The sequence below is a fragment of the Rhyacophila brunnea genome, unplaced genomic scaffold, assembly GCF_057557595.1.
Source record: "Rhyacophila brunnea isolate RB1 unplaced genomic scaffold, BYU_Rbru_1.0 scaffold_8, whole genome shotgun sequence".
NCBI lineage: Eukaryota > Metazoa > Arthropoda > Insecta > Trichoptera > Rhyacophilidae > Rhyacophila > Rhyacophila brunnea.
The window spans coordinates 31852094-31879522 of NW_028233350.1; the positions used below are offsets into that span (position 1 = coordinate 31852094).

The 27429-nt window shown below is 31.7% G+C and overlaps 1 protein-coding gene across 2 annotated transcripts; it reads left to right on the forward strand.

Annotated features, from left to right (window-relative positions):
* Positions 1–1037: 1037 nt before the first annotated feature.
* Positions 1038–27310, forward strand: LOC147064135 (1-acylglycerol-3-phosphate O-acyltransferase Pnpla3-like). Of its 2 annotated transcripts, none has more exons than XM_085958620.1 (9): positions 1038–1261; positions 6488–6720; positions 7946–8134; positions 11543–11803; positions 18086–18261; positions 20423–20587; positions 22838–23006; positions 25356–25491; positions 25999–27310. In XM_085958620.1, exons 1-9 carry the CDS (start codon positions 1102–1104, stop codon positions 26190–26192), a joined length of 1683 nt encoding a protein of 560 aa, XP_085814746.1. In that variant the 5' UTR covers positions 1038–1101; the 3' UTR covers positions 26193–27310. The 2 variants fall into 2 exon arrangements, with proteins under 2 accessions (XP_085814746.1, XP_085814745.1); XM_085958619.1 differs by having other exon boundaries at positions 25338–25491; positions 25999–26661.
* The last annotated feature ends 119 nt before the right edge of the window (positions 27311–27429 follow it).

Consider the following 27429-nt stretch of genomic DNA (forward strand, 5'->3'; position numbering starts at 1 on the left):
AAAAGCGTGATTTTTCAAAAAAACCTTGGTTATAAGTTATAATAGGCATTCTTGAAGTAGTGAGATTTTACTTGAGAGGGGAATTTTCGTTACAACATGGAATGAAAGAACAATAAATCAGGCGTGAAGTTGTAAATTGTGCTCAGAATTTCAGTAGATTCGATGGAGATGAAAAATTTTTCGCATGCAGCCCAGTCATTAATTTATATATATATTATGAGGTGTAGTTATGTATGGAAGTTATAAAGATTTTTTTTTGCACGTATCCATTTAAGATAACCACAAAAATAATAAAGCATAGTGAATAATATTCTACAACCATCATGTCTTGGCTCCAATTTTATAGCGCTGTATGCAGTGGTAAGGACTTAAGCTGGGATCAGGAGGATAGATAGGTACCTTGAAAATACGGAGGGATCCACAAATCGCCGTTAAGATATTCGCAGTCATGTAGCTGATAATTTGAGATTAAAATAGTAAGGAGCATTTTGATTCTACCTAAGAACTTAAGTGACACTAATTTCTACTAATTTTAGACCTTTAATAATATTATGTCTATCTAAGAATATAGGTTGCTTGAGATTTTATAAAACGTTGCAAGGGTTTCACCAAATAAGAAAGGTTGGAAATCTCTGCATAGGAGAAGGTTTTCCTCAACATACTATTTACGTTCACACTACTCACTGTTAAACTTATTCCTAGTTATTGTTATTCGTATATATAAAATTTGCTTTCTACAAAATATAACGTACCTATTATCAGGACACTCAAAAATTATTATTGTTAGAAGCATTACAATTTACTTCGTTACTAAGAGTAATAATTAAAAATGTTGTCGGAATCCAGTACCAAAAATATAATATATTTTTAGAGTGGCAACATTTTTAATAATCTACACACTCGTAGAAATCTCGTAAAGTAAAGTAAAAGTAGCGCGTGTGTTGGTGTTGTGTTTAATGTCATCTTATCAGCTGTTTACACGATAAACACAACTCCGATCGTCTTATTTATATTTTCATCGTGTACATTCTGACGATAGTTATCAAGCGACGTTCGTTCAGTGCGGAGTGATTGTGCCTACGAATTTAAAACTATTATATTATGAATCTATCATTTGCGGGCTGCGGGTTCCTCGGTATTTATCACGTCGGAGTAGCGGTGTGTTTTCGAAAATATGCTCCGCATTTGCTGTTAGATAAGATTTCTGGAGCGTCGGCTGGAGCGATATCGGCGTGCTGCCTGCTTTGCAATTTACCATTAGGTAAGAATGATATCATCAACGAAATTCTACATCTACAGAGACGGTCCGACAACGGTGGCTTTGTTTAGTAACCTTCACGAATGCGTAAACAAGCGTCATGTCAATTTATCTGGATGACGTAAATATTCTCGTACTCGTACGTCGATTGATACGGATTCTTAAAAATGTAGGCAAAAACTATATCAGTCCGACGATAAGGCTGAGCGATCACAAGATATCTAAAATTTTAAATCGTGATGTACCCGAAACATCTCCATGAAATAATCTGACAATTACATTTACTTTCGACACAAGCTGCAGGCAATATTTCTTTTCATTTTGCTTCCGATACTGTTACGTTTGTAATAAAATGCTTCAAAAATCACGAAATAAAAAATGTTCTTACAGAAATCATTACAACACGTGTAGTAAAAAAACAATACCAAATGACACTGAGCAGTGAGCACTATAATATTATCAAAAGTGCTTCACAGTTATGTTGATAGTATTTGCTAATATTGAGACAAAGTGTATATCATTTAGGTACTATGAGAAATAAAATATATTTCTCTTTTCATTTGTATAAAATACGAAATACAAATAAAAATACCTCCATATATGTATGCATCACTTTAATATAATATTATTATCAACTCCTTCATATTTTTTTTAGACTGCAACTGATCTCTAAAAAAATCATTTAAGTACAATTAATTCGTCCTGTATCTAAGACGAGACAGCAGCGCGGTTTCGTTGACGCAAAAGACGCAACCAGAAAGTCAGAAAACTTATAAATGGACCTCCTAAAACAGTTCCCCAACCATACATTTACATACATACATACATACAACCCAATCATACGTTTATTATAAATTACCTATACCGAAATCTAAAAAATATGTGTATTTCACATAAAAGTTTTATTTGTATTTTATTTTTGGTAATCATATGTATTAAAATGAAGTCGACTTTTTAAAAATAAACATCCCAAATAATATGAACGTAACTACATAATTCGTACAGGAGAGTGGATGTTATTGGGTGTTACTTATATCAAGGCAGGTTATTTTATTATTCTCTAGTGATGAATTGTTTTACGAGGGGCAACAAGTAAAAAAATCATTACCTTATTTTTTGGGCACTTCCTATATTGCACACTCATGTTAAACATCACAAAATGATTCTTTTTTTAAAGGCTCCTAAGTATTATAATACGGTTGGGGTATTTTATTCCTGTACTTTCAGTACCATTCAGACTTTACTTCATTTTCCAATCGTAAAATTGAAAAACGCATTGAAATTTAATATACTTACCTTCCCATTTTTTATTAAATGTTTTGTAATATTATTTATAAGATCATGTACTTTACTCTTCAAAAAACTCTGTGAATTTTATTGTGATGTGTGACCTATGAAGTCATAAAATTAATCAATCAATAACTGTTACCAATTGAATATAATTATTGAAGGTGAATATAGGTACCTATATATTTTCTTTAATTACAACTGAGATAAGATAACTGTTTTTGAACTGGGCTTCTAATTTCAAATATATACCCATTTTTAACTTTTCATAGTTTTTCTTTGATATTTCTATATACCCATGAAATAGGTAAATTAACCATTTGTTTTTTTTAATAACTTCGAGATTTCACAAAACACAAACTCAACTATCATTCAACAACGCTAAAATCAGCGGTGTCCTCTGGGAGAAGGCAGGTCATGCGTTGCTTAGAGACAGCAAATTTAAGCAGAAATTGCTGTTGTATAAAATTAATATTATGAACTCCCGTTCTCAGCGTATTCTGCTACCTTATTCTATACTTTAAATAATGATTCCGAATGAGGTTTTTCGATACACAGGAGTTCGGTGAACCTTGGTTCCATGAATATTCGCAAAAAGCTATCTAAAAATAGTACCTATGAGTACCCACATTTTTTATAATTGAGTTTTAACGTGAATAAAACAAAGATATATTAAAAGTTTTGCTTGGTTTGTTACAGATAATTATTAGCATAGATAAATATATAGCAGCAAGAGTTTAATAGAAACGGGGAATTTTTTGTAGCAACATGGATTTCGGTAATAGGGAAGTATGAGTGTTGTCGGCTCTCCCGGCTACTAATTAATCACTCACTACCAGTTGATTTATTTTCACTCATCGAACATAATATTAATATGTGTCAGCCAAATTCGGGTTCCCTAAGATGTTAAAATGTAATATCTCAAGGGTTTTTCTAAACATAAAAGGTCGAGGTTCACTGACGGTGGCCGCGTGGCTTAAGCGTTGGACTATCACGCCGTGGGTCTCAGGTTCGAATCCTGGGTCTGGCAAGTACACATATTGTTTTTCAATTTGTGTCTGTCAGGGTATGGACCTAATAGGTTGAGCAAGTGGCTAACATCCATTTCTCGTAAAAAAGAAAATATGTTAATACAAACCTCTACCCTGTGGAGGCCCATATGATCTTATTAGGATCGGATATGGTCGGAATTAATATGGCCATGTATTATTTATTATTCTTGGGTTGACTTTGAATTCTTTTTTCCGCATGTTTTTCTCAATCATTCAATTATTTTCATAATCTTATCAATATCTTGACATATTTTCGTGTTATTGTCTTAATGCTTACGTATTTAATTCACCATGTACTTGTGTAGATAACAATTATGTTGATTCCTGCGGAAAACGGAGATGAAACGGAAGACCTCTTTACTGCATAACAATATTATATTATTACCAGATTAGATATGAATTATAACTACATTTTATTTGTACTGAGCCCACACTCAATATTAACTGTGTTAGTAAATCTTGTTTTTTAAATTTTATCAGAAAAAAAAATACTTGCCATTGACCTTCAGGATAAGATAGCAATAATCGTCATTATTGTATAATATTATTGACAACTGGTGATAAAAAATTAACATCCTCATGCGTAGTTTATCGAAAGGGAAAGCTTATCCGCAAGTATTGATTTTTATCACTCGTAAAACACTGGTACAATTTTGTTGAACAATAGCCACTCGAGATACTGTAAGTCGAATATGCTAAATATACATTTAAGTTAGAGTAGATAAATCTTGACTATAATACTATCAAGATGAATCTCCCTGATATATATTGTTATTTGATTAATTACAGAATTATACGCTATTGTGTAAAATGCTGCAGGCAAAACAATAAAATTTTAAAAGAATTGTGTACCTATACCTATGCATATTTAACTAGAATCATGCATGCTTACAAAATTGGTTATTGTTAATAAATATACGTATGGCTAGTGGACTGTATCTTTCAAACGACTTCTTAATATCACTATTATCAACCGCTTTTAGCTTTTCACCGAGATCTCTTTCCACCGACCTTAATAAAGTTATCAACCCAGTAAGTTTCAGGGTTTTGAGTGCTACTGTGTGATTTATGTATGTGCCGCAGAACTTATTTGCTTCCTCTTCCGTTAGTTTTACTTGTGGCCCTTCCCGATTACTTTCATGCTAAGTACTCTCAATTTATGAATCTCACTTAAATTGAATGTTCATGTTTTTCATCTGTGATTTCCCAATCACAACCAGTGAAGATAATTCCAGTTTTACAAATGCCGTTATTCTATGCTACACATAATGTGTTTCTTCTTCTCTTTATAGAATTTGTATAAAAATTATTCGACGTGGCGTACTTACTTTGCGTTACCTTCATATGTTTAGACTCCATCTCTATAGGAGAAGGGTTTATTCAACATCTTTGACTTTGGTTGTATAGAAAAATATTTTAATATCATTATTAATTGTTGTATTCACAAACAATTTCCGTTTAATTAAAGTTTGCCAGTTAAGTATCTTTTCAATATAAGTACTGAGCTGTTAAAACAATCTTGTTTGTTGTTATTTGAATGTTCAAAACATGATTTTTTTTAATCAGCATGACCCATGCTCATAATATAAATGCAAGTCAAACTTTTTAAATAGTCACAGGTACTTGAACACATTTCACTTTCACATTGTGGTCTTAAAAAGTAGTTAGCCTAATCTAAAAAGTATCTACTTTCTCTCTCACTCTCTTATTACTTTCACCTATCAAATCGATGCATTTATTTTTTTCAATGCAGCAAGCTTGTTTTGAATATCACTTTGGATCGTTATCTTAGTATGTACGTGCTTATTATTTGAGCTAATGCATAGCTGTCCATTCAATTATATTTTTTTTACTATAGCAACAATCGTTGCAATTAATTCATAGATAAAAAATGGACATTTACAATAATTAAGATCTTATTTTAACTATATAAATTTGTTAGACTTTGTATCACCTCAATTAAATACCTATTTTGATGACGTATCACTTTGTTCGGGTAATAGAAAACAAAATATAATAGTTATGTATGTAACATGTAATTTTTAGTATAATATACAAAAAAAAAAATCAACTGGACACATCATGTGTTTGAAAAAAGATAAAATTGAATGTATTAGGTAGGTACCTACCACAAGATACATGCAGAATAAACAAAATTATGTCATTAAACTCCATTTTAGTGATTTTCCTAGATTGCAAAAAGTATTTAGTATAAATATTACCATGTTAGAATAATATGGGCATCCAAAGAAGGGATGTCATCCTTTATGCCACCATCAGATCTATATTTGCCTTATCATCTGCCTCACGGAACAGTTCAGTGGAGCTGCATATTTACCAATCACGGCGTCGTCCTCTACTACACTTCCCGTTAATATTTTCTTTAATGACAAGTTGGGGAATGCTGTATTTTTGTCCTCTCATAATATGGCCGAGGTACTGTAGTTTTCTGGTTTTGATACTACACAGAACTTGTCGGTCCTTTCTCATTGAGGATGTTAAAAATTTTCTCATCTCTACATTGAGGATGTTAAAATTTGTCACCCGGTCAGTCCAAAAAATTTTGACGATGTGTACTTCTATACAGCCACATCTCGAAAGTTTCATTGACCAGACATTTTTATTGAGAAAGGTTGCTATGCAACCGCACAACCCATTCGGTCTTTGCTCTGGATCAAATACTCATTGAAAAACAAAATTTATTTTTTATTAGAACACTGGATTTGAATCCGCACCTACAAATTCAGACATTTGTATTTAGTATAAATGACATATTATGAAATATAATATTTACCTGGACATGTGTGAATTTTATCCGGCCAGCCTTTGTTAATTATTCAAATAACATTAATAACTGCATGCTCTTGATAGATATTTTCTTTTTCCGCAGGTGAAATAACTAGCGATGTGCTACGGGTAGTGATAGAAGCACGGGCGGGGTCTTTGGGGCCCTTCAGCCCATCCTTCAATGTTCAAAATATCCTGTTGGAAGGACTCGCCAACTTCCTGCCTGAAGATGCCCACATTAGAGTGAGCGGAAAGCTTCACATCTCTCTGACCAGAGTTTACGACGGCAAAAATGTTATCGTCTCACATTTTAACAGCAAGGAGGATTTGCTGCAGGTAATGATAATTTACTTTCACAAATCGCCTCGCTGGCTTTTAGTCCTACAATGTACATTGAAGGTACGAATTAGTCAAGGCTTAATTTGAGGCACTGAGGATTAAACGTGTACAAGAAATATGTAATCAAAAATAAATGAGGAACAGCATCACCATAATATACATACTTATGTGTGAAACAGGATTTAAACTTGTAATTGATTGTAATATTTTTGTTCGACTTGTCCTTCAATTTCAATATTTTTTCATGGAACAGTAATAATGGATCATTTTTACAGAGTGTTTGAAAACAGTTGAGCATGTAGAATTTCTATTCTATTCTATTCGCATTTAAAATTTTGAATTTACCCAACTTGGTTACCGAGTGCATTGTATTAGTTGAATCTTCAGGACCTCAACTATCATAAATACAAAAATTTTGAAAGTCAGTAACCCATAAGTGGCACACGCGGCCTTCCAATAGTACTGTTTATAATTGGTACAAACCAAGCAAGTTGTCGGTACTTTCTCCTGACATATTCCTGGTAACATGTATTATCGTAATAATGTGCCATTGAATATGTCCTGTAGGAAGCGTATAAAGTTGTATCTGGCGGTAAGTATTAGAAACGAATAGGTTTTAAGTACTTTTATTGTTTTAGCAAATTGCTTGTTTCAACAGTTAACATTCACAGTGTGCTACTTTGCTAACTGTACAGGAAAATTTAAATCAATTTGACCTCCACAACAGATCAAACTATTGTTTTCACATGTGTCTAATCACTTACTTTACATTTTACTATTCTTTGATTTCATTAACAGCAATCGTTTTCATTTTTAATGTCAATCATATTATCAAAAAAAAAAAAATTTAAGTACCCATAATAAATCAATAATGAATGCTATCAATTCGTTAAATATAATAGCCACTCAATTAATTTATGATTACTGTTAACATCTGACATAAACATGATAATTTCATAATAACGATTTGCTGTATTTTGCCCTACATTATATAAGTAGGTAGTTTATAATAGATAAAGCATTTTATCTATAAGTTCTTCATGTGTAAGATTACCCCCAACGTATGTTTTTCTGGCAGAAGAATTTGTATTATCATAGAGAATTTTCATTCCCTTTATAGAGAATCTATCATGTGTCGCAGAATATTGATCTATGTCGCCATATTCCCATTAGTTTTCTTCACAACGCTGTCATTTTAACACAATGTTTTTATTTCTTTCAGGCACTATTGGCGTCGTGCTTCATTCCCGTATTTTCAGGATTGCTTCCTCCCAAGTTTCATGGGGTCCGTTACATGGACGGAGGATTTAGTGATAATTTACCGATTCTCGATGAGAACACAATAACCGTCAGTCCGTTCTGTGGCGAAAGTGATATTTGCCCGAGGGACCTTAGTTCACAGCTTTTCCACGTAAGTAAAACTAAATAATCTACGTTTTAACCTCGGAAGAAAAGTAACCTCGTTGAGTCAGATTGACCCGGACACTGCGCTGAGCATAATAATATAATCATGCACAAACGAATTGAGTCTATGTTACGATGGACATAAATTGAGCAAATAATAGACACGCCCTCATGGCTGTTGCAACTAACGTTTTAATTTATTTTAAATTCATTTTATTCACTGTTATTTACATACAATTAATAAATAAAAAATTTTAGATTATATAAAATCACATTTTAAACATTTTTGCTGATGACTTTATCATGACTTTTAGCTGTCATAAATATCACGTCATTCTATAATTTAGTACTTACATACTGACTTTTTCCAGTAACGATCAAATGATCCGCTGTGAATATTAAAGATTTGTAAATAGACCGCTACGCTACCACTACACGCACAACGTGTATATACTTCGATGGTTTTGAAATAATATGTAGTACATCTATAATCTTAATTGGTTCATTTCTAAATATATTTTTACATGATTCCGATGACAAATGTTTAAGATTGATCATATTTATAATAATCAGCCTGATTTCTAAACATTTCATGTTATGTCAACAAAATAACCAAGGACAATAAAATATGATTTTCTCTGACGTATATCGACTCTGGATAAACATTTAATTTAAATATTTAATTGATATTATCAATTTTAAATTAACATCGTACGATCATATTTGTAACTGACAATCAATTTAATAATTATTATTCTCCATTATATGGCTCAATGAAATTTTGTGTTTCCTTATAATATAGGTATCTCACTGATTACTTCCTCCAATTAATATTTTTTAATTGATGTCGATAAAGTTATCATGTTCGCTCATTCTCAATTCATTTATTCAGTAGAAATTCGATTATTCCGACTAATTGACGATGAAAGCAGGAATGCATTATCATAATTGTGGAATACTAATAAAACTTATAACTAAAAATTTTGAATTGATGTTTTTAATAACTTGTCATTCTATCAAGTATTCAATGAAAAAAAATATTATTAAAAACTTATTTACGTAGGTACGCAATGCGGTGGTGTTTGAGCATAACCTGATAACTGCTTTTTTGGTCGTTAAGTAGTATAAAAATTGGGTCACTATAAATACTATTATCTTTCATTTGGTAATAACCCGGTATCTATATTTCAATTTAAATGCTCAAAACCATATGGTAATAATTATGATGATATGTGAACAAACACAGCGGTTATTTTGGTCAAAACATAACCAAAGACCTTCTCATAGTTTGATCACTGATAAGTGACATTATTTTCCTAATTAATGGAATAATTGATAATCTAATTATTGTCATATTTTTCTACAGTTATTTATTTTAAAATGTTAAACAACGTATGACAAAAAATGAACCGAGATTTATGTGGGCAATTCAAAGCTTAAAACTGCTCTCCTGTAAATTCAACACTTTGCAGTTAACAGGTTATGCCCAAACAACACCGAATTCATTGACAATTTCAACATTTATTCGTGCCTTTTTCGTATGCTAATGCTAAACTGATGATCATAACGAAATCCAGTCATTAGAAGCTCTACTATAGACTTAATATTTAATTGAGTAAATTCTAGCTTAATGGAGACTCTCCCCAGAAGAGCACTCCCCCAGACAGTGAATGATTTGACTTCAAATCCCACTCGTTCATATACATATATTTCTGAAATTTGTCACAATTATGTAAATAGAACATAATTACATCTACAGTCTCATCACAGACGTCACAACTTGTATAAATGTGAAAGTGTTTTTATCTTCATAGATAAAAACACTTTCATATAAGCAAATTCTTATAAAGCTTATTCATTTAAGGGGGGACATGCTCGTCGAAGGTCAAAATTGAGTTTTTATTGTATTTTCAAACCATGATACTGGACACTCCTTAAACGTTGTAGATAATCTATTTATATAATTTTGAAGCCTTATTATCCTTTATAGTTATTTTAAACATTTGATGACTGCATAAAGTATTTTTGTTACATAAAAAAGTATTCTTTTAAACCTCTCGCTCTAATGTTTTAGAATATAGTCATATTTCGGTACATAACTGTGCAGTGGTGTTAAGATTTTTTACATTTATTAATTTTTAAACGCATTTATAAAACCATTAGCATAATTTATTACGAGATAATTTTTGTAAAATATTCACGATAAAAAATTATATTGATAATCTCTGTGATCCCAAATTTGACAAGAATTAGGCATTTTATTATTCAAAAAATCGGCAAGATTAACACATTTGAAGATGATTCTAAAGATATTCATTATAAGCTATGTCTTTAACCATTCAAGTGTGATAAACATCTTATGAATAATGATTGCTTTATAATAATTATTGACCTAAGAATAAGGTAGTGTTTTTTTAAAATACGCCATTTCTTTTGTCATTCCCTCGTGGTTAAGCTACAACATACGGCCGTAGCCATAAATTGACAAACTATAATTAAAGTAGGGAGTGAAATTATGTTAACGCGCGTGTTTGAACATGTACCTAACCGAATTTTTTTTTATTTTTTTTTTAAACGGTACATGTTCAAACACGCGCGTCAATATCATTTTACTCCCTACTTCAATTATAGTTTGTCAATTTATGGCTACGGCCGTATGTTGTAGCTTAACCACTGGGGAATGACAAAAGAAATGGCATATTTCAAAAAAACACTACCTTATTCTTAGGTCAATAATTATTATAAAGCAATCATTATTTATAAGATGTTTATTACACTTGAATGGTCAAAGACATAGCTTATAATAAATATCTTTAGAATCATCTTCAAATGTGTTAATCTTGCCGATTTTTGGATTAATAAAATGCCTAATTCTTGTCAAATTTGGGATCACAGAGATTATCAATATAATTTTTTATCGTGAACATTTTACAAAAATTATCTCGTAATAAATTATGCTAATGGTTTTATAAATACGTTTAAAAATTAATAAATGTAAAAAATCTTAACACCACTGCACAGTTATGTACCGAAATATGACTATATTCTAAAACATTAGAGCGAGAGGTTTAAAAGAATACTTTTTTATGTAACAAAAATACTTTATGCAGTCATCAAATGTTTAAAATAACTATAAAGGATAATAAGGCTTCAAAATTATATAAATAGATTATCTACAACGTTTAAGGAGTGTCCAGGATCATTGTTTGAAAATACAATAAAAACTCAATTTTGACCTTCGACGAGCATGTCCCCCCTTAAGCAAAATATTTACTGATAATGTTGCCAATTCTAATCAAAAATAATGACAGACTAATATATTTCCAGATATGCTCAAATTGATGTTCTCGTTATATGAAATAATAAGAAATGTTATCACTTTGTTTGCACCTGCTGATATCATTTTTATTTACAGGTCAATGTGGCCAACACAAGTATTGAACTCTCCAAACAGAACATCAGCCGATTCGCGAGAATCCTCTTCCCGCCCAAGCCGGAAGTCCTGAGTAACATGTGCAAGCAGGGATTCGACGACGCACTCAGATTTTTGCACCGGAATAATCTGATTTCGTGCACGAGATGTCTGGCTGTCCAGTCCACTTTCCAAATTCAAGATTCTTTCGACGATACCATAGACTTCGACCCCGACTGTCTGGAATGCAAAACCCATAGACAGGTGAGACAATAAACTATGTAACAATACAAAAAATTTCAACATTACCTTTGAGCTTCTTCAATAATTATCATGACTAATTTTTTTGTGTAAATAATTTTTTTGCTACACAATATAAGTCTTGATGATTATAAAAACATTATCTTAGTTCAATTCATGTTTTATGAGCGATATGCCTATTAAAATTATTCTATTGTTTAATCAATGCGGATTGGTATAATATAATTATTAATTAAAAATAGGTACAAAGTCCAAGATATCATTACACAAAAGAGTCAAACTGAATTCCTTGTGCCACAAATTTGGCTGATTGAAAATGATAAGGTTCGAAAATCAATTTGGTTGAAATTTGTCTCAGCTTGTGTAAAACAATAACTATTCTTCACTTAATTTATTATACAACCGGGCTAAAATGTATAGTTCGCATATTTTGTATAGCCCTGTAGATCAATTAATATGTAAGGTAAAGCAGATGAGGCATGGAGACCTCCATGTATCTGGATGTATCTTCGCAGACTTTTTACATTAACCGGTTGTTATCCACTGAATGAAAAAACTGAATTTTACCCAGCTGTGGGATTCGAATTGCAACCAATAGAATGAATTCTTAAAGCCTTAAATAATACACTAATTACAAAAGGAATCCACTAGCCACCAAAACGTATGACCCTCAAAGGCACAGTATAATGTGGTTTCTTAAATCTTAATTTTTCTTGTACTAAATTTAAAGTATCACAATTTTTTTCGTCATTTTCTATTGGGATAAATAGGTACTCATCGGAATACTATTTTTTTTCGAGTGCAAGGATAGAGTTTTAAGGCATCTTTTCGTAATATTTACTGCAATTACAATCAAACGCATGAAAAAATTTGATGCGGATTGATGGACTTACAGCATCATTGGAAACGAAATATACAGCTTTATCAATTAATTGTTAAATATTATTTTGACTATTAATTATTTCATTATTATTAGACCGTACAAGGTGTAAATAAAAAGTCTGCCATTTTTGCGTATTGATCTATGTGTCCCTGATATCTGAGAAATCGAGTCATTTGTCTGTTCTCCCAAGGTGCAGAATTAACCTTCCAATTAGGAGAGCAATAACTGTATTAATCGAATTGATATAGGTATCCCACTTTTGTGATGGCGAGTTTCGATGAACGTTAATTTATATAAACTCAATATAGGATCTATTTAGCTCACTTCGTGTACTTCCTTGTACTTTTTATGATTACTTCATATTTTATACATGATATTTATAATATTATTTTGATATTTCCATGGCGTGTTGGGTTCGCTTTGTGTAAAAAAAATAATTTAAATTTTATATAGGGATTTAGCAGATGGCTAACAACCATTTCTCGTATACCAAGATACCTCCATACCATGGCGGTTTCATAGGAGCAGAATCAGTGATATACCGTTTAATGCTCATATATTGTGAATCATGATAACATTATTATAATCAGTGTAGTTTTCTCATGAATCAACCTTTTTATCTTTTCAAAAAAAGAAATAAGCTTCACTAATTCGGCTACGGACTTGTTGGTCATGTAAACACCTGAATTAGAATTATCATCTTAGTGTGCATCACATAAGTATAACTGGACAAAAGAATAATATGACGGGCCATGCAATTCCAAACTCCGTTCACTTTTATTATCAGTTTCGAGTCCTTACAATATTATAGGTACAAACAACGTACAAGTATCTGTTCTTTATCTTATCAATTATTAGTGTTATTAAACTGAGTAAATGGTCACAGAATTCTAGATAAGCACATTTGAATCAATATATGAACTCGAAATTGATAAATAAATTATTGATAATCATGTAAGAACATCTGCAATTACATTTTCTCAATTATTTTCTTTGCTTTAGTCATAATATAATCTCTTTGTTGCTGATGCATGCTATTTGAATAATCTTTTGAATTGCATAAGAAAACAATGAATAATAATTTATTAAAAAGATAGCTGAGTAGACTCCTGCGTTGTCTCAGTGTTTCCTTCCAAAGGTTTCCAAGCTTAGACTATAGATACATCTAGACGCCACCCGTTGCATTGCTAAATGAAGCCGCGTGCCTTGCGTTTGGTTTGTGAGCGAGCGAACGCATTCGTCTAAAAATGTTCGAGACCATAGACCATTTCGCTAGTGCTCGCCCAAAGTGCTCGCACTAGACGCTCAGAATTAAAATATAATTTTCTATTTTTTTACGTTATATAGTATTTTTAAGCGGTCAAAATGCAACCATTAGATAAAGATATTTATAATTTAAGTTATTTTAAAGAAACACTCGGTCACTGGTATTAAAATATATAATAAAATACAAATAAATTATCAAGAACATGTATCAACTTACTTATGAAACGTAATACCATTTTCTTGCTTATCAGTACGGCTACCACATTTTAAGACAACACACAGAACCATCTTTTCTACTTAATCAACCAAAAATATTTACCACTGACTTTATGTTTAACACAAAAAATATCAATTTTAGCAACACGAGCTCGCAAGTTGTCGACGCTATGTGAAGCGTTTCGCCCCGATTTAATGGCGATACTTTTGGAAACTGGCTTGTAGCTAGTAGACCTTTTATCTTACTCTAGCACGTGTCGCAGAGATTGTAAGGGTGCCGAATACTTTCTCACTCGCACTCATGCATCGTTTTTGTTCAGGCCTTGTTTCCAAGCATAAACTGAACAATGCAAGAAAGCACAGCCAACAGCTTATGAAAATATTATTATAATTCATCAGAATGATTATTTTTCAGGAGCAGGGAAGGTGTTTTCTAAATACGTATTGTAATATATCAAAATAACTTAGCATTGATGCCATTGATCCACATAACATAATTGATGTTATGTTATGTGGATATAAGGAACTTAAAAGTATACTGTTCACACTATTAATTCTGAGAAACAACAATTTTTGATATTTCTTTTTAAAAACCAATGAGAGCTAATTACAATTATTAAAATTGTATTTAAATCTCATTTGCAAGAATATCTCTAAATTGTTCAAAAGGATTGTACTTTTTCTACATTTTTCGATATTTCAGTTTAGAATATATTTTCACACTACAATTATGATTTGATAAAAAATAAATGCTAATTGATGAGAGGTTTGTGCTAATAGGAAACGGTTTTAGCGACTCGGTTTTCGCCTTTGGTATCTTCAGGCTCTACTTATCAGATATATAATTAACAATAAATAAAATTTGTTACTGTTTTTACACTAATTGATAATTATATTATATAAACGATGTTATAAATTAGAACGTATGGTGGAAACGACCACTTAAAGATAATCAATTGTAAAATTAATTTTTATCCAGTACCCTGAGTGGATAGTATTACTTTTTTGTTAGGAAATGTTATGGATACTCCAATGAATGAATATTTACTTAATTACCGACAGAGTGGAGCCGAAAATCATACAATCTCCTTGCCAATGTAAATAGAGTGACATTCTGATTAAACATGCATATCTCCCTCACAAATTATTATTGTAAACGTATATTAACATAGAAAACCCGCCCTTTTTGATAACATTATATCTTATTATTCAAACAATGTCCAAAATTGTCTAATTACAAGTTTGTGACGCCCGTTGTTTTGCATGAAATTGTGTGTTTGTTTGTTATCTGTCATTATCTATTATTGACACAGCGCAGTATCACCATCTTTCAGAAGCTCACCAAATATTATGTGCTCTTCAAATACTCCACAGAGGATGTTATTTGATGAGTTAATTTATTTTAAACCGACGTGACATAACTATCTCGTGAGTCACCTTCTCTCTCACCCAATAATCGAGAGTTTTGTGTTTGCACGCTTGTGTACACTGTACATAATCGAGCGTTGACTTGACAAATATAGCATTATTTTAAACACTAAATATTTTTCTATTTCGTATCTGTGACAGATTTCGATTATGTTTATTATTGATACTTATTCCATTTCATTTTTAATTTTAAACTTCCATAACCTTTCTGGTAAGGTGTATTCTTTTTACATTTTTACGAATATAGAAAAGGCCTGTATTGTCACATATTATGATCATTAATACCAGTGTACCAATTATTTCATTTCGTTTATATATAAACAGATGTACATCATTAACTGAGTCAAAAATTAGACACGCAGAATAGTTAAACTTTGTTATAAAATAATATGTTAATTACCTTTTCATTAAAACTCCACTTGAATCTCTATTTATAACCTTGGTCTCGCCATTCGGCATCTTCAAACATTGTGTACGCTCACCGATGGCAAATCTACAACTGACATCAGCGGTGAAGGGTGGAGGTAGTCTGTTAAGATCCGCCATAAATAGTGCACACTAAACTTTATCAGTCATACGTATTTGTTTTCATTGAACTAAGACTACAATTATTTACAGACGGTGTTTATAAGTTTAATGTGCACTATTTAAGACGGATCTTAACAGCCTACCTCTACCCTTCGCTACTGACTGACACACACAGCACAGTGCTAGTTATTATTCAAACAGAAAAGTACAAAACTTCAATCAATAAAAATTTATAAAATGATAATATAAACAATATTAAATTTTACAAGATAATATGATAGGGAGGATGGATAGAATTTAATATAATTCACTTATTATTATCATTTTGTAAAATGGAATTCTACCTGGTAAATGCTGACTTGATTAATAATTAGAATTTAAATTCGAATTCCATCGAGTGCCCTCAGTGGATTGTATTAATTTTTTAATACATTATGGTACAACTAACTCTAAATGTGAATAGGTACTAATAAAAACAATCAATAGATCATTAGCACTATTATACACATATTACAAAGTGAGAAAAACTTTTTATATAAAGAAAGATCTTGGAACCTTTTTCATAATTATATGAGAAAACCTCGACCTATATCGACATCTTTTTTTTCAATCAATTTCATTAATATCTTTAATATGAAAAATCAATTGATCATTGCAGAATCTGATAATGAATTTATACACATGCTATCTATTTCTACAGTTATTCGTATTATTATTATTATCTTCATTTGAATGTTTTCAATAATATTATGCTTCTAGAAATTGTTAGATTGCATTGATATAGGAGCACATTATTATTATTATTATTAGAACCTATATTCAACAATGTTTCACCACATATTGACATCTTACATGGAAGCAATGGCATATGGAAAATTATAAAGCATTTGAGCTCATTTCTTTCGTATTAAATTAAAAAAAAAAAATTGAAATTCACAATGCAATGATTCAAAATTCGAAAATTAAAATAATAATGCCAGATGGATGTTCAATAAAACTACCCAGCTAGAAATAGAAAAAAGCTTAGTGTTTATTACGAATGGTATGAAAATATTCTCTGATCTGATGAATAACAAATGAGTGTGTGTGACGAGCACACATGACAGAGGTGAAGCTTTTTGTATTGCTCTCCATTTTCATAATTTTCAACATTATCGTCGTCAATGTATGACAACTGTGCATAAAACTGTCATCGGCACCGTAAACCATCCCGTCTTGACTGTCTACTGAGGTTCTCCACATACTGACAAAGTTACTCAGTTTTATCAACATCAGTTTTATAGTCTTCGTGACATATTTGTAGTTAATATGTATTACAGCTTCTCTTTGACGCTTCAATTACACGTTGTATTAAATGTAAAGTGTTAACCAACGGCGATTTCTGTTATTGTTGAAATTTCCATGAGAGTCAAGCAATTTACCGTGACTTGGCCAGCTGATTCGAATAAAAGCAAACCACCTTGTTTAGCTTTTTCCGCCTTGGCAGTAGTTGTGTATCCTGAGTACATATTTCTCATTGGCCACGGCCTCAATGGATCATTCGAGGCTGACCATTGCTTGCATTGTTTCTAAAATTTTGGAATCAGCTATATGACAGTTTTTTTGTTACACATCAGCCAAATTTACTGTACCTTGCGAAAAATTGTTGTTTATTCGTTATGGACATAAAGTTTTGACAAAACAATTAGGAACCAATATAAATCAATTTTTATTTACAAAATGTAATATACTGGAAACACACATATAAGTATATTATAACCAAAACTCTTGAATGTACTGATAATGTTGAATTGTAATCAAAATATACCGATATATTATTATTTGTAGTATTACATTAAATTAGTAAAATTTTTACTGTTGTAACCGAACACTGTAATTTTCCACAAACGGTGATTGTCTTGGGTCATCCACCTCAATTCAACCTTTCGGTTACATGCAATAATGATGATTTTCCTTTGTTACAGGAAGCGTTAGTAGCGGATTTACCAGACACGGTAATGACAATATTCCAAAATGCCATTGACACAGCTAATCAAGGATTAGTAAACTGGGTCTTCAAACACAGAACCATGAAATTTCTATCCATCCTCACGCTGCCTTGCACACTGCCCGTGGACATTGTGTACGCCACCTTCACAAAGTAAGTTCATCTTATTTATTATCTTGATATTGTTTGTTTTATTACGAGTTCGGTCAGTGAACCTGAACCGCTTTTGTTTGAATTATTACCTGGAAAAAAAAACAATGATATTACTTTGATTACTTATCTTATGTCACATTTATAACCTTCCATTTATGTAAAAAAAGATATTTTATTTATTATGATTAGTTTAGGATTTTTTTTACTTTTTACACCTGCCCGATTCGTTTTCAATTTTATGATTCATATTCAATACTAAATCGAATGTCTTTTGTATTAGATTCTGTGAATTTTTTTGAAAGTAAATCAATCGATGAAATTAAAATCTCTTTGTGACATTCCGTGCATCATTTCACTTGGCCCTTTTTAATTTTTCATCATTTGGTTTCATACATCATCGCCAGAATTATAAACCCGTGCACTCAATTGGTTGTGACTGCAAATGATTTTTTAATATTGCCTAAACCTAGCAAGATATCTTGTGAGCCCTTATAGTTCATTGTAACACTAAGTAACCAAGTAGGATCATGGTCTCGCTTCAATATTTATACTATGAAATTTCGAATTCACTGTGGAAAGTGTTACCTTTAAATTAAACTTAAAATACCGCCCTCAAATATATGTATATAAAGCACTTTAAGGTGGAAATAGAGTGTGCAATTTACTTGGTATTTAAATGTATCAAAACCACACTAAAGTCACCTCACTCATTTCATGTCACACCACCAATTTCATGTGTTTTAGAACGGTTTTTTATTTTCCTACCCCACGGGACATCACTGCGAATTAAGTGTCTTATTTTTTGAAATAGATATGAAACGAGCAATTGGTAGTGACTACAAATAATAATTTATTGTACGTTGTACGCTGGGCAACTCCGTTCACGAATTGTACCATCTTATGAATAGACGGTCAATGATCATAATTAAATATTCATACCAGGGTTATCCCTATATAATAAAGCTGGATTGAATCCACAAATGAAAGTGGTAATAAATTTAAATAATCTAGTAATGGTTGCCATTAAATTTGATTAATGTTGCAAATTTAGCCTAAGTGAGTCGACAATTGAGACCCATACCCGTCAATACAGGGTGTTGGGGCACGTGCTCAACACCTACGGCGGCTGTGACAAACACTTGGCCATGTACCAGAGGTAAAATGATGAAACTTACTTGACACATTTGTGGCTTTCGGTTGAAGATCTTCTTACACATAATGTGCCAAACTATGCGCTACATTATGACCGCGTTGCTTTATAATAGCACAATGGAAAAATCATTGGCTTTCTTTGTCTAAATTTTTCCGCCACATAATTATTATGGTATATGTATCTAATTAAAAAATAGATACATCTTTAAGCTTATTGGTTTGTTTGTTTCGTATTTTTTTTCTGGTATATGTGATCATCGTTTGTCATTGACAGGTGGAAAATTGTATACGTATTACGCTTTATTTAACAGCTGAGTTCGGTTCAAAAGAGAAAAAAAAATGCATGGGATTCGGTTCCGGATCGGTTTATTTCTATGGCTAGATATAAACAGTTATCCGGAATCGACTTCCTCCCGGCTAAATCTGATTATATTGACAAAAATAAGAGTTAGCATATCATTAAGTCTTGCAAATATATAAACTTTTGTTTTAAGTAAAGTATTTGTTGTAGTGACAGTGGCATAGTGATCACTGATCGCCGTATCTGAGTCATAAACGCTGGCCTAGAAAAGTTATCACAAACTATTGCGTGTATGTATAAATTAACACTATCATCTCAATTGATAAGCTTTGTGTCAAAGCTCCATTAAAAATCAACATTGCAATGTTTTGAAATCTATGTGCTCAGTTATTTTGTCATAATAATCATATTGAAGCCATGAACATAATAACATTGTCCCAATAAATTGCAATTGTCAGTAATGCCACCTGTAGTCCATTTATTCAAATATGTTTAATGAAATTATTCCATTTTTAATCTGTGTTGCTAGCAATAAAAATTTTGATTGTTGATTTACACTTAATAATATAATTTTATTTATTACTATTATTACTCTCTTATAAAATTAAATACTTCTGCAATGATTATTAAATTTAGTCTAGTATTTAATATTGATGAAGTGAAATATATAAACTGTCATTGAATTATTTTCTTTTTGTTCTTCCTCAGGTTAATAGCCTGCACGCCAAAAATGAATCTGTCGCTGTGGGCGGTGTGTCGAACGCTGGTTCGGCAGGCCCACGGGGCGGTGTTGGCGGCCGGCGGCATCTCTTCACCTCCTCCCTCTTCAAAGTCTTCTCCTGTTAATGAACCTCAGAACCCTAGACCCTTGAGGTAAACTTTACAATACAATTGCAAGCGTGACGAATGAAACGTCACTATATTATTCTACTCCAGTTAAGTTTGCTAAATAAGTATAGCTGCCCGAGAGCTATTTGTTACGGATGTTAATTTTTGTTGATATTGGTTTTCTGCTGTGACTTGAGTACTCTTTTTATTATTATCTATTCAGTAAGTAATAAAATATGGCGAAACTGTTCTTATATTTCTATTTCAACTATAAATACACAGGTGTACCAATAGTGGATTTCTATTCCAAATACAAAATCAATAATAATTAATGATTCAAAATTTTCTTTCTATGGTTATCCAGACTAAATTTGAATTATCCATAACATGATCATATCAATCTTACGGGCGATCCAGAGTCTATAGGTAATTCAGTACATAATTACAAATTTGGATAGTAACAGTTTTGAATCCAGACACTTCGTAATAAATCAATTCATTGATTGAGAAAATGAATTCGGTGCAATTATTGTTGACCTGTAATCCGACAAGAAAAAAAAACGTGTTATATATCTTTTCATGATGTCATTGTGTGTCACCGTCTCGATCAAATGATAAAAAATGAGTCCCCTTTTATAAAACATTATTTTGTTGATTTATAAAAAAACCTTTGGTATTGCTTTTCGACTTTCACTGCAGTGTAATAAACTGCATCTGATAATAAAAAATATTAACACTTTGTGATAAAATCACTTAATCACCAAATAATATGGATTTTTCGGCCGTCAAATATATATACATATTATGTAATCATTTTTAGATAATGCATTATTTGCGTGCAGTGTGATTGATAAGAAATGTTTTTATTTTTCAATCCTAATCCGTTAATATGTATATACGTACGTAAATGAGGCCATTCTCAAGAGGTAATGTGTTGATGAAAACAGCTGTAAGGTGTATGAATGCAAACCCTGCTAAGTATGTCGGCGTTCGCATCATTCATACACTTCCTCAACACATCTCTTGAGAATGGTCTCTGTAATGAACCTGAAATGTTGAGGAAAGAAGGAGAAAGAACACGCGGTAGAAACCCAAAAACGACAACAAACAACCGCGAAAGTCTCAAAAATTGTATGTAGGTAGATGATTTCACAATATTACATAATGATAAATTTAAAGAAATCCGTTGTCGTGGGACTTCTAGAAGATGTGAATTGTTCATATTCAAAGAGTGGGCATTTGATGAATGTAGGATCGGACACGGTGGCCGCGCGGCTTAAGCGTTGGACTATCACGCCGTGGGTCCCAGGTTCGAATCCTGGGTCTGGCAAGTACACATATTGTTTTTCAATTTGTGTGTGAGTCAGGGTATGGACCTAACAGGTTGAGCAAGTGGCTGACATCCATTTCTCGTAAAAAACAAAATCTGTTAATACAAACCTCTATTTTGTGGAGGCCCATATGATCCTATTAGGATTGGACATGGTCGGGGAAAAAAAAAAGGATCGGGAAGCTACCCAAATAATCCACAATGAATTGTGATTAGCCACGTGATCATCAAAGTTCTTCTTGAAAATGTGGATGAATCAACGTATGATAGTTTAATGTCTGCATTGGAATTGTTGTTTCCATGAAGCATCTATCTTTTTAACTATTTAGTTTTGAAACAAAGAATTTCATAAAATATAAATTTTACTTCTGGTAACCCAGATCTGGACTAAATATGACACTAAAATTACTCTTCGATTCTTCAGACTAGGACTTAGAATACTTGACATGGTTTTAGTTGAGCGAATTGAAACACCAGTCCATGTACCATAGGGTGGGGTGGTAAAACTGTTATTACAACATTCAATTTTATTAGTAACTAGCTGAAATTCTCGATAGCAGTAAAAATCAAACAAAATAATACCAAATTAAAATTGAATCCAAAATATTAAGCAAACTTTGTTTCACAAAAGTGGTGTTTTTACTTATGCGATCATCGCATCCAAATCAAATCCATAGATTCAAACGGCAGTGTTTTTACTTGTGCGAGCAATCATCGCACTGGATTCTACATTTTACAATGAATTTTGGTTGAAATATTACAAAGCGATCATCGAATTGTATATGGCAGTAATTTTACTTTTGTGATGATTACATAGTAGGTACATGCAAAAAAATCTGTGCTAAAAATTCCATATTGAAAGGAACAAACAAATATACTTTGTATTATATATATACCACTGCAACTATTATCTATATAATATATAATATAGTCATTTTTTTATATGCAAAACATTTTGATTTCAGACGTTCTCATTCGAGCATATCTAGACTTGGGAGTGTGGAGAACAATATTGGAAATACACCGTTGTCGAATGAATTGCCATTGGAGGATGACACATTCGAGCAAATTTTAAGAGTTACCAATCACCACGACGCCGTCATGGCATTTTACTATATGGACGACAATAATAAGGTATTGATTATTAAACTTTCTACCGAATACAACTAATTTAGCAGATTCATATATTTAAAGCGTATGTCAGAACACGGTTGTTTCACAATGTAAAAATAGTGAAATGATGATTTACCGTAGCAGGTAATAATTATTAGTTATCTATTTTATATTTGTTAGTCGTTTGTACTACCTAGGTTCCCACCGCCACCCGTCATGTTTGTACAGCCGCCATCCATGACGCTAGACTGAATGAATTTATATAAAAATTATTACCCACTGAGATGGAATTAGTAAATTCCCTATTTAATCAATTTAGTATACTGCTAAATGAAGCAATGTGGGCTGTCTGCAAAATTTAAGTATTTTTAGGTATTGGTCTGTATATTTGGTACTTACCTATTTTGCAAACTATAATTTCTGAAATAAATAAGTCTTAAAGAAAACATTGTTGGCCTATCAACCTCTTTGAATATTAAAAGATATCTTTTTAAAACATTTTCAACGCGATTTTATGAGAATAATTAGCAAAATTAAGGGAAAATTTTTACTTGTTAACTTTTCATTCAAATATAATTTTTTACAATATTGATCAGGATGACACTGCACGCATGATAAGAGTGTTCAATCTCATCAACGACTGTTGTGTAACATTGTGTGGTTCATTGTTTGTGAATAATCAAACACATAAGCCGCCGGTTCGATTGTGTGTCACAAATAATAAGCCCGTTTCTTATCAACAGTGCAAATTCCACTCTTTTCGCCTTTGTCGACTTGTTGCCATACGCTAATTCCCAGCTGCTTATTAGATATTTACTTTATGCTATTTTGACTGACACTTCAAAAGTAATTGAAAACATTTGTTTTGCCAATCTTACCTTACTGTATTAAACAAATAAAATAAACAACAAAAAATATGTGTTATGTTGTATTCAAATCTATATTTGAGGTGTCTAATTCCAAAAAGCGATAAGTTCACATTTGGTCAAAATCGAGAAAAAATATGCACGTATTCTTTTATAATTTTACACAATATGTATTGATCTATAAATTCCAAAACGCGACATAACCCTACGAAAAAAAATATTTTAAGTCTCGATTTATTATAAAAATGCCAACTCCGTGTTTCATATTATTTAAAGCTTGGTTGATTTCGCGCTTGTTTAAGTCAACCAATAAGGGAACGTTCAATATTGAAAAGGGCGTCTCCCATGCTGTAGCATCTGGTAAACTCATGACAGTGCCACGGAAATATGTCCCTTATGCGGAATAAATTAAAAAGTGAGGTACAAGTAGCGCTATGTCCAATTTTATTTTGCCTATATTTATTACATTTAAGAGTTTATCGGCTGAAACAAATTGCCATTTGGTTCTAATTTCGACATAGAATACAACGGAAAAAATAATCTCACGTTAAAACAAATAATTTAAGCTTGAAACATAAAAACGTTGTTTCCCGAAAATATTGAATTGTGGACTTGTCGCTTTTTGTAATTAGACGCCTCATTTATACCTTAGCTGCCATATGCACTTAATGACTACTATAATTAATGATATGTAGCCTAGAATCTGATCTATTTCATTCATAAGATGGTTCCGTTTGACCAAACAACTTTTTTTGAAAATATTATTACATCCGTAGATTTTTTAGCCTAAAAAGATGTTTTTACTAGTTATAAAAGTAAAATGGATTTTTTCAATTCACCATCAAAGTGGAGGTGCATCTTTGGTTATCAAAAATTTCAATATGGAATATATTGCATCACTGATCTATGCTGTCCAATCGAACCGGATCTAAGTACACACTGTAGATTTGAAGAAGATTGCCATTACATTATCTGTAATTTATGACATGATTATTCAGTTTATCTTTGAAATATTGACATGACTCCTTGACGGCATCATATGCATGTCATACGACATTATAATAGTGTGTGGCAATAATTTTATTGATTCATACACAATGACAGAAAACGAGTTCTAGAATGTAGCATAAAGTCAATGTTTTTGAAGTTCTTATATTTATTTGAATATGTACAATTTTTTTTATGAATGAAAATCTAAAATAACTAATAAGTAATTTATTAATTAAAGTTCATGAAATTATGCTAAGTAAAACATACAGCTGTTTATTTCTTGAGTCGAAGACAAATATGGCATCGACATAATTCATTGATCTGTCAAATATTTCATTGACGCGTTATGATTTCAATTCGATTTTAATTATTTATTGTAAAGACTGTTTGTCGGCATTCAAATTGCATTTATCTACATTATGTAAAAATGTTTTCTTAGATTATTAACTGCTGTGTAATGTTTTGGTTATACATATTAATATTATAATTCAAACAGAATGTTTTCTCTTCGCAGGTAAAGATTACGGAGATATACGACGTGACCGACACGGAGGCCGAGAGTTTGCAATCTCCTACAGAACGAGAATTGAACAAACAATTGGAATTCGACAACGATTGGGGTGATGACCAGAACAACTTCTATGACAATGGTGAGTCTATTTTACCTATATTAATGTGTTTATTTGTATTTACATTTGCTTTCATGCATTTTTCACTTCTAAACTGAAAATAATCACAATTTACGGACCGCTGCAAACTTATTTTCGAGTCTTCCGTATCCAGTGGGGTATGGGATATAGTATTTTGAATCTCATAAATACAGAAAATAACGTTATTTTATTTTTAAACAAAATCGACATCTTAAAATAAAATTATATTATATTTATAAATGCGATTGAAGCGATGAATGAGATGCTTAGATAAAGAAGGTACTCATAGTTTAAAAATTAACAATGTACTGTTACTATTTGATTAGCGCTACACCACTGTCTGTAGCTTATTCTTAAATATATGACATAATTATAATTTTAGATTAATTTGAAAACATCCTTAATAAATTTATAGAAAAAATTGTATAATGTAAATGTATGATGATATTATCTATACTTGTACTGATAAAATAAAATAAGCTAACGACTCTTGATGTTTTTTCGCAGAGTTGGAAGGTATGTCAGACATTTCCTTGGAAGACATCATCCGCGAAAAGAATATCTTCTCAGACCCGGAGAGCGAGTGGGGTCGTCCCAAGTCACCTCTCTACAGTACGGATGCGGAAGAAGATTCCGACAGACCGGAGTCAGATCGGCCTCCAGGCAAGCAGCATTCCTGTCAGCATCATCATTCGCAGTGATGAATTCCGCATCGCAATTTAGACATAGTTACCGACAATAGTTATTTTTTGTCAAGGAAAATATTCAGCTTACGTATGTATGTGTGGCTTTGCCGGTATATTGAACAAACTCGACAAGATGACGATCTATTTGTTTTTTAGCATCCTCATTCCCTTTTTATTGCTTTCTTTCTAACTTATTTTTAACAGGTAGAGATCATTTCACTCATACATCCATCTTTATATTATGTCATTATTATATTCAATCCGATCGATTATTAAAATACATTTCTTATATAGAACGAATGCAGTGGGTAGGAGCAACAAAGATAGTTTTTTTTTACCATTCTCTTTGATAATAAATTAACATGTTCACAGGAATTCAGAATTTCAGGTGCTACTTATCGTAGGATGTGACTTTTTGAGATACATATTTAACTTTATACTATTAGTCCCGGGTCATCAATCAAGCAATAATCACCAAAGCAGCAGAAACAAATAACATTCAGGGATCAGAAAGAATAATACATATCGATAGAAAAAATTTCTTTGCGTAATATTTAAATTTGTGAGAAATACGCATATTTTTAAGATTTTGGTATGATTTAATTATTCTATGAAAAGTTTGTCTTAAATCATTTGATGAATCGATTGCGTCATCTGCATCAAAGAAAATCGCCGCCGCTAATATCACTCTGTCTAATAAGCATTCATACTTCCCAAGCATCTGACAGATTTTCTGGGCAATATCTATTCTATGGTAACCAATCATAGTGGCGAGAAAATCTATTCTGCGTCTGTACTTCATACATTCCCTTTTCCATTTGAAGGATTTATCTCATTTTTTATTAGAACTAAATAACTTTTGATTATAATATGACATACCTAAATCAGTTTGACTAGTCTGTATTTTATGTGAAATGAATTCTACCTAATAAGAGTAATTTTTGAGAGACCATAATATGTTTTAAATATGTTCTCAATGTATGCACTTGTCAAGTTAGCTCCTGCAATCTGCAAACGCCCCATAACATGTGTTATGTAAATCTTGACAAGTATATCTTAAATTATTTTTTTAAACACTAAATTTAATATGACAGAATATAAGGTGATCAATCGATTTTTAAAAAAATTACCACGAATACCATTTATAATAATAATAATAAGAAAATGTATTGTTATAATAATTATATGCATAATGAAATCTTTGACCAACTTGCAGAAATTCTCGAGTATAATTTCATTAAAAATATGGTGC

What these genes read in the sequence shown, in the direction of transcription:
- LOC147064135 (XM_085958619.1), top strand. Translation starts at nt 1,102, where the DNA reads ATGAATCTATCATTTGCGGGCTGCGGGTTCCTCGGTATTTATCACGTC. An exon ending in GCTTTGCAATTTACCATTAG is followed by an intron (nt 1,262 to 6,487) that starts GTAAGAATGATA and finishes CTTTTTCCGCAG; the next exon opens with GTGAAATAACTAGCGATGTG. An exon ending in AATGCAAAACCCATAGACAG is followed by an intron (nt 11,804 to 18,085) that starts GTGAGACAATAA and finishes CCTTTGTTACAG; the next exon opens with GAAGCGTTAGTAGCGGATTT.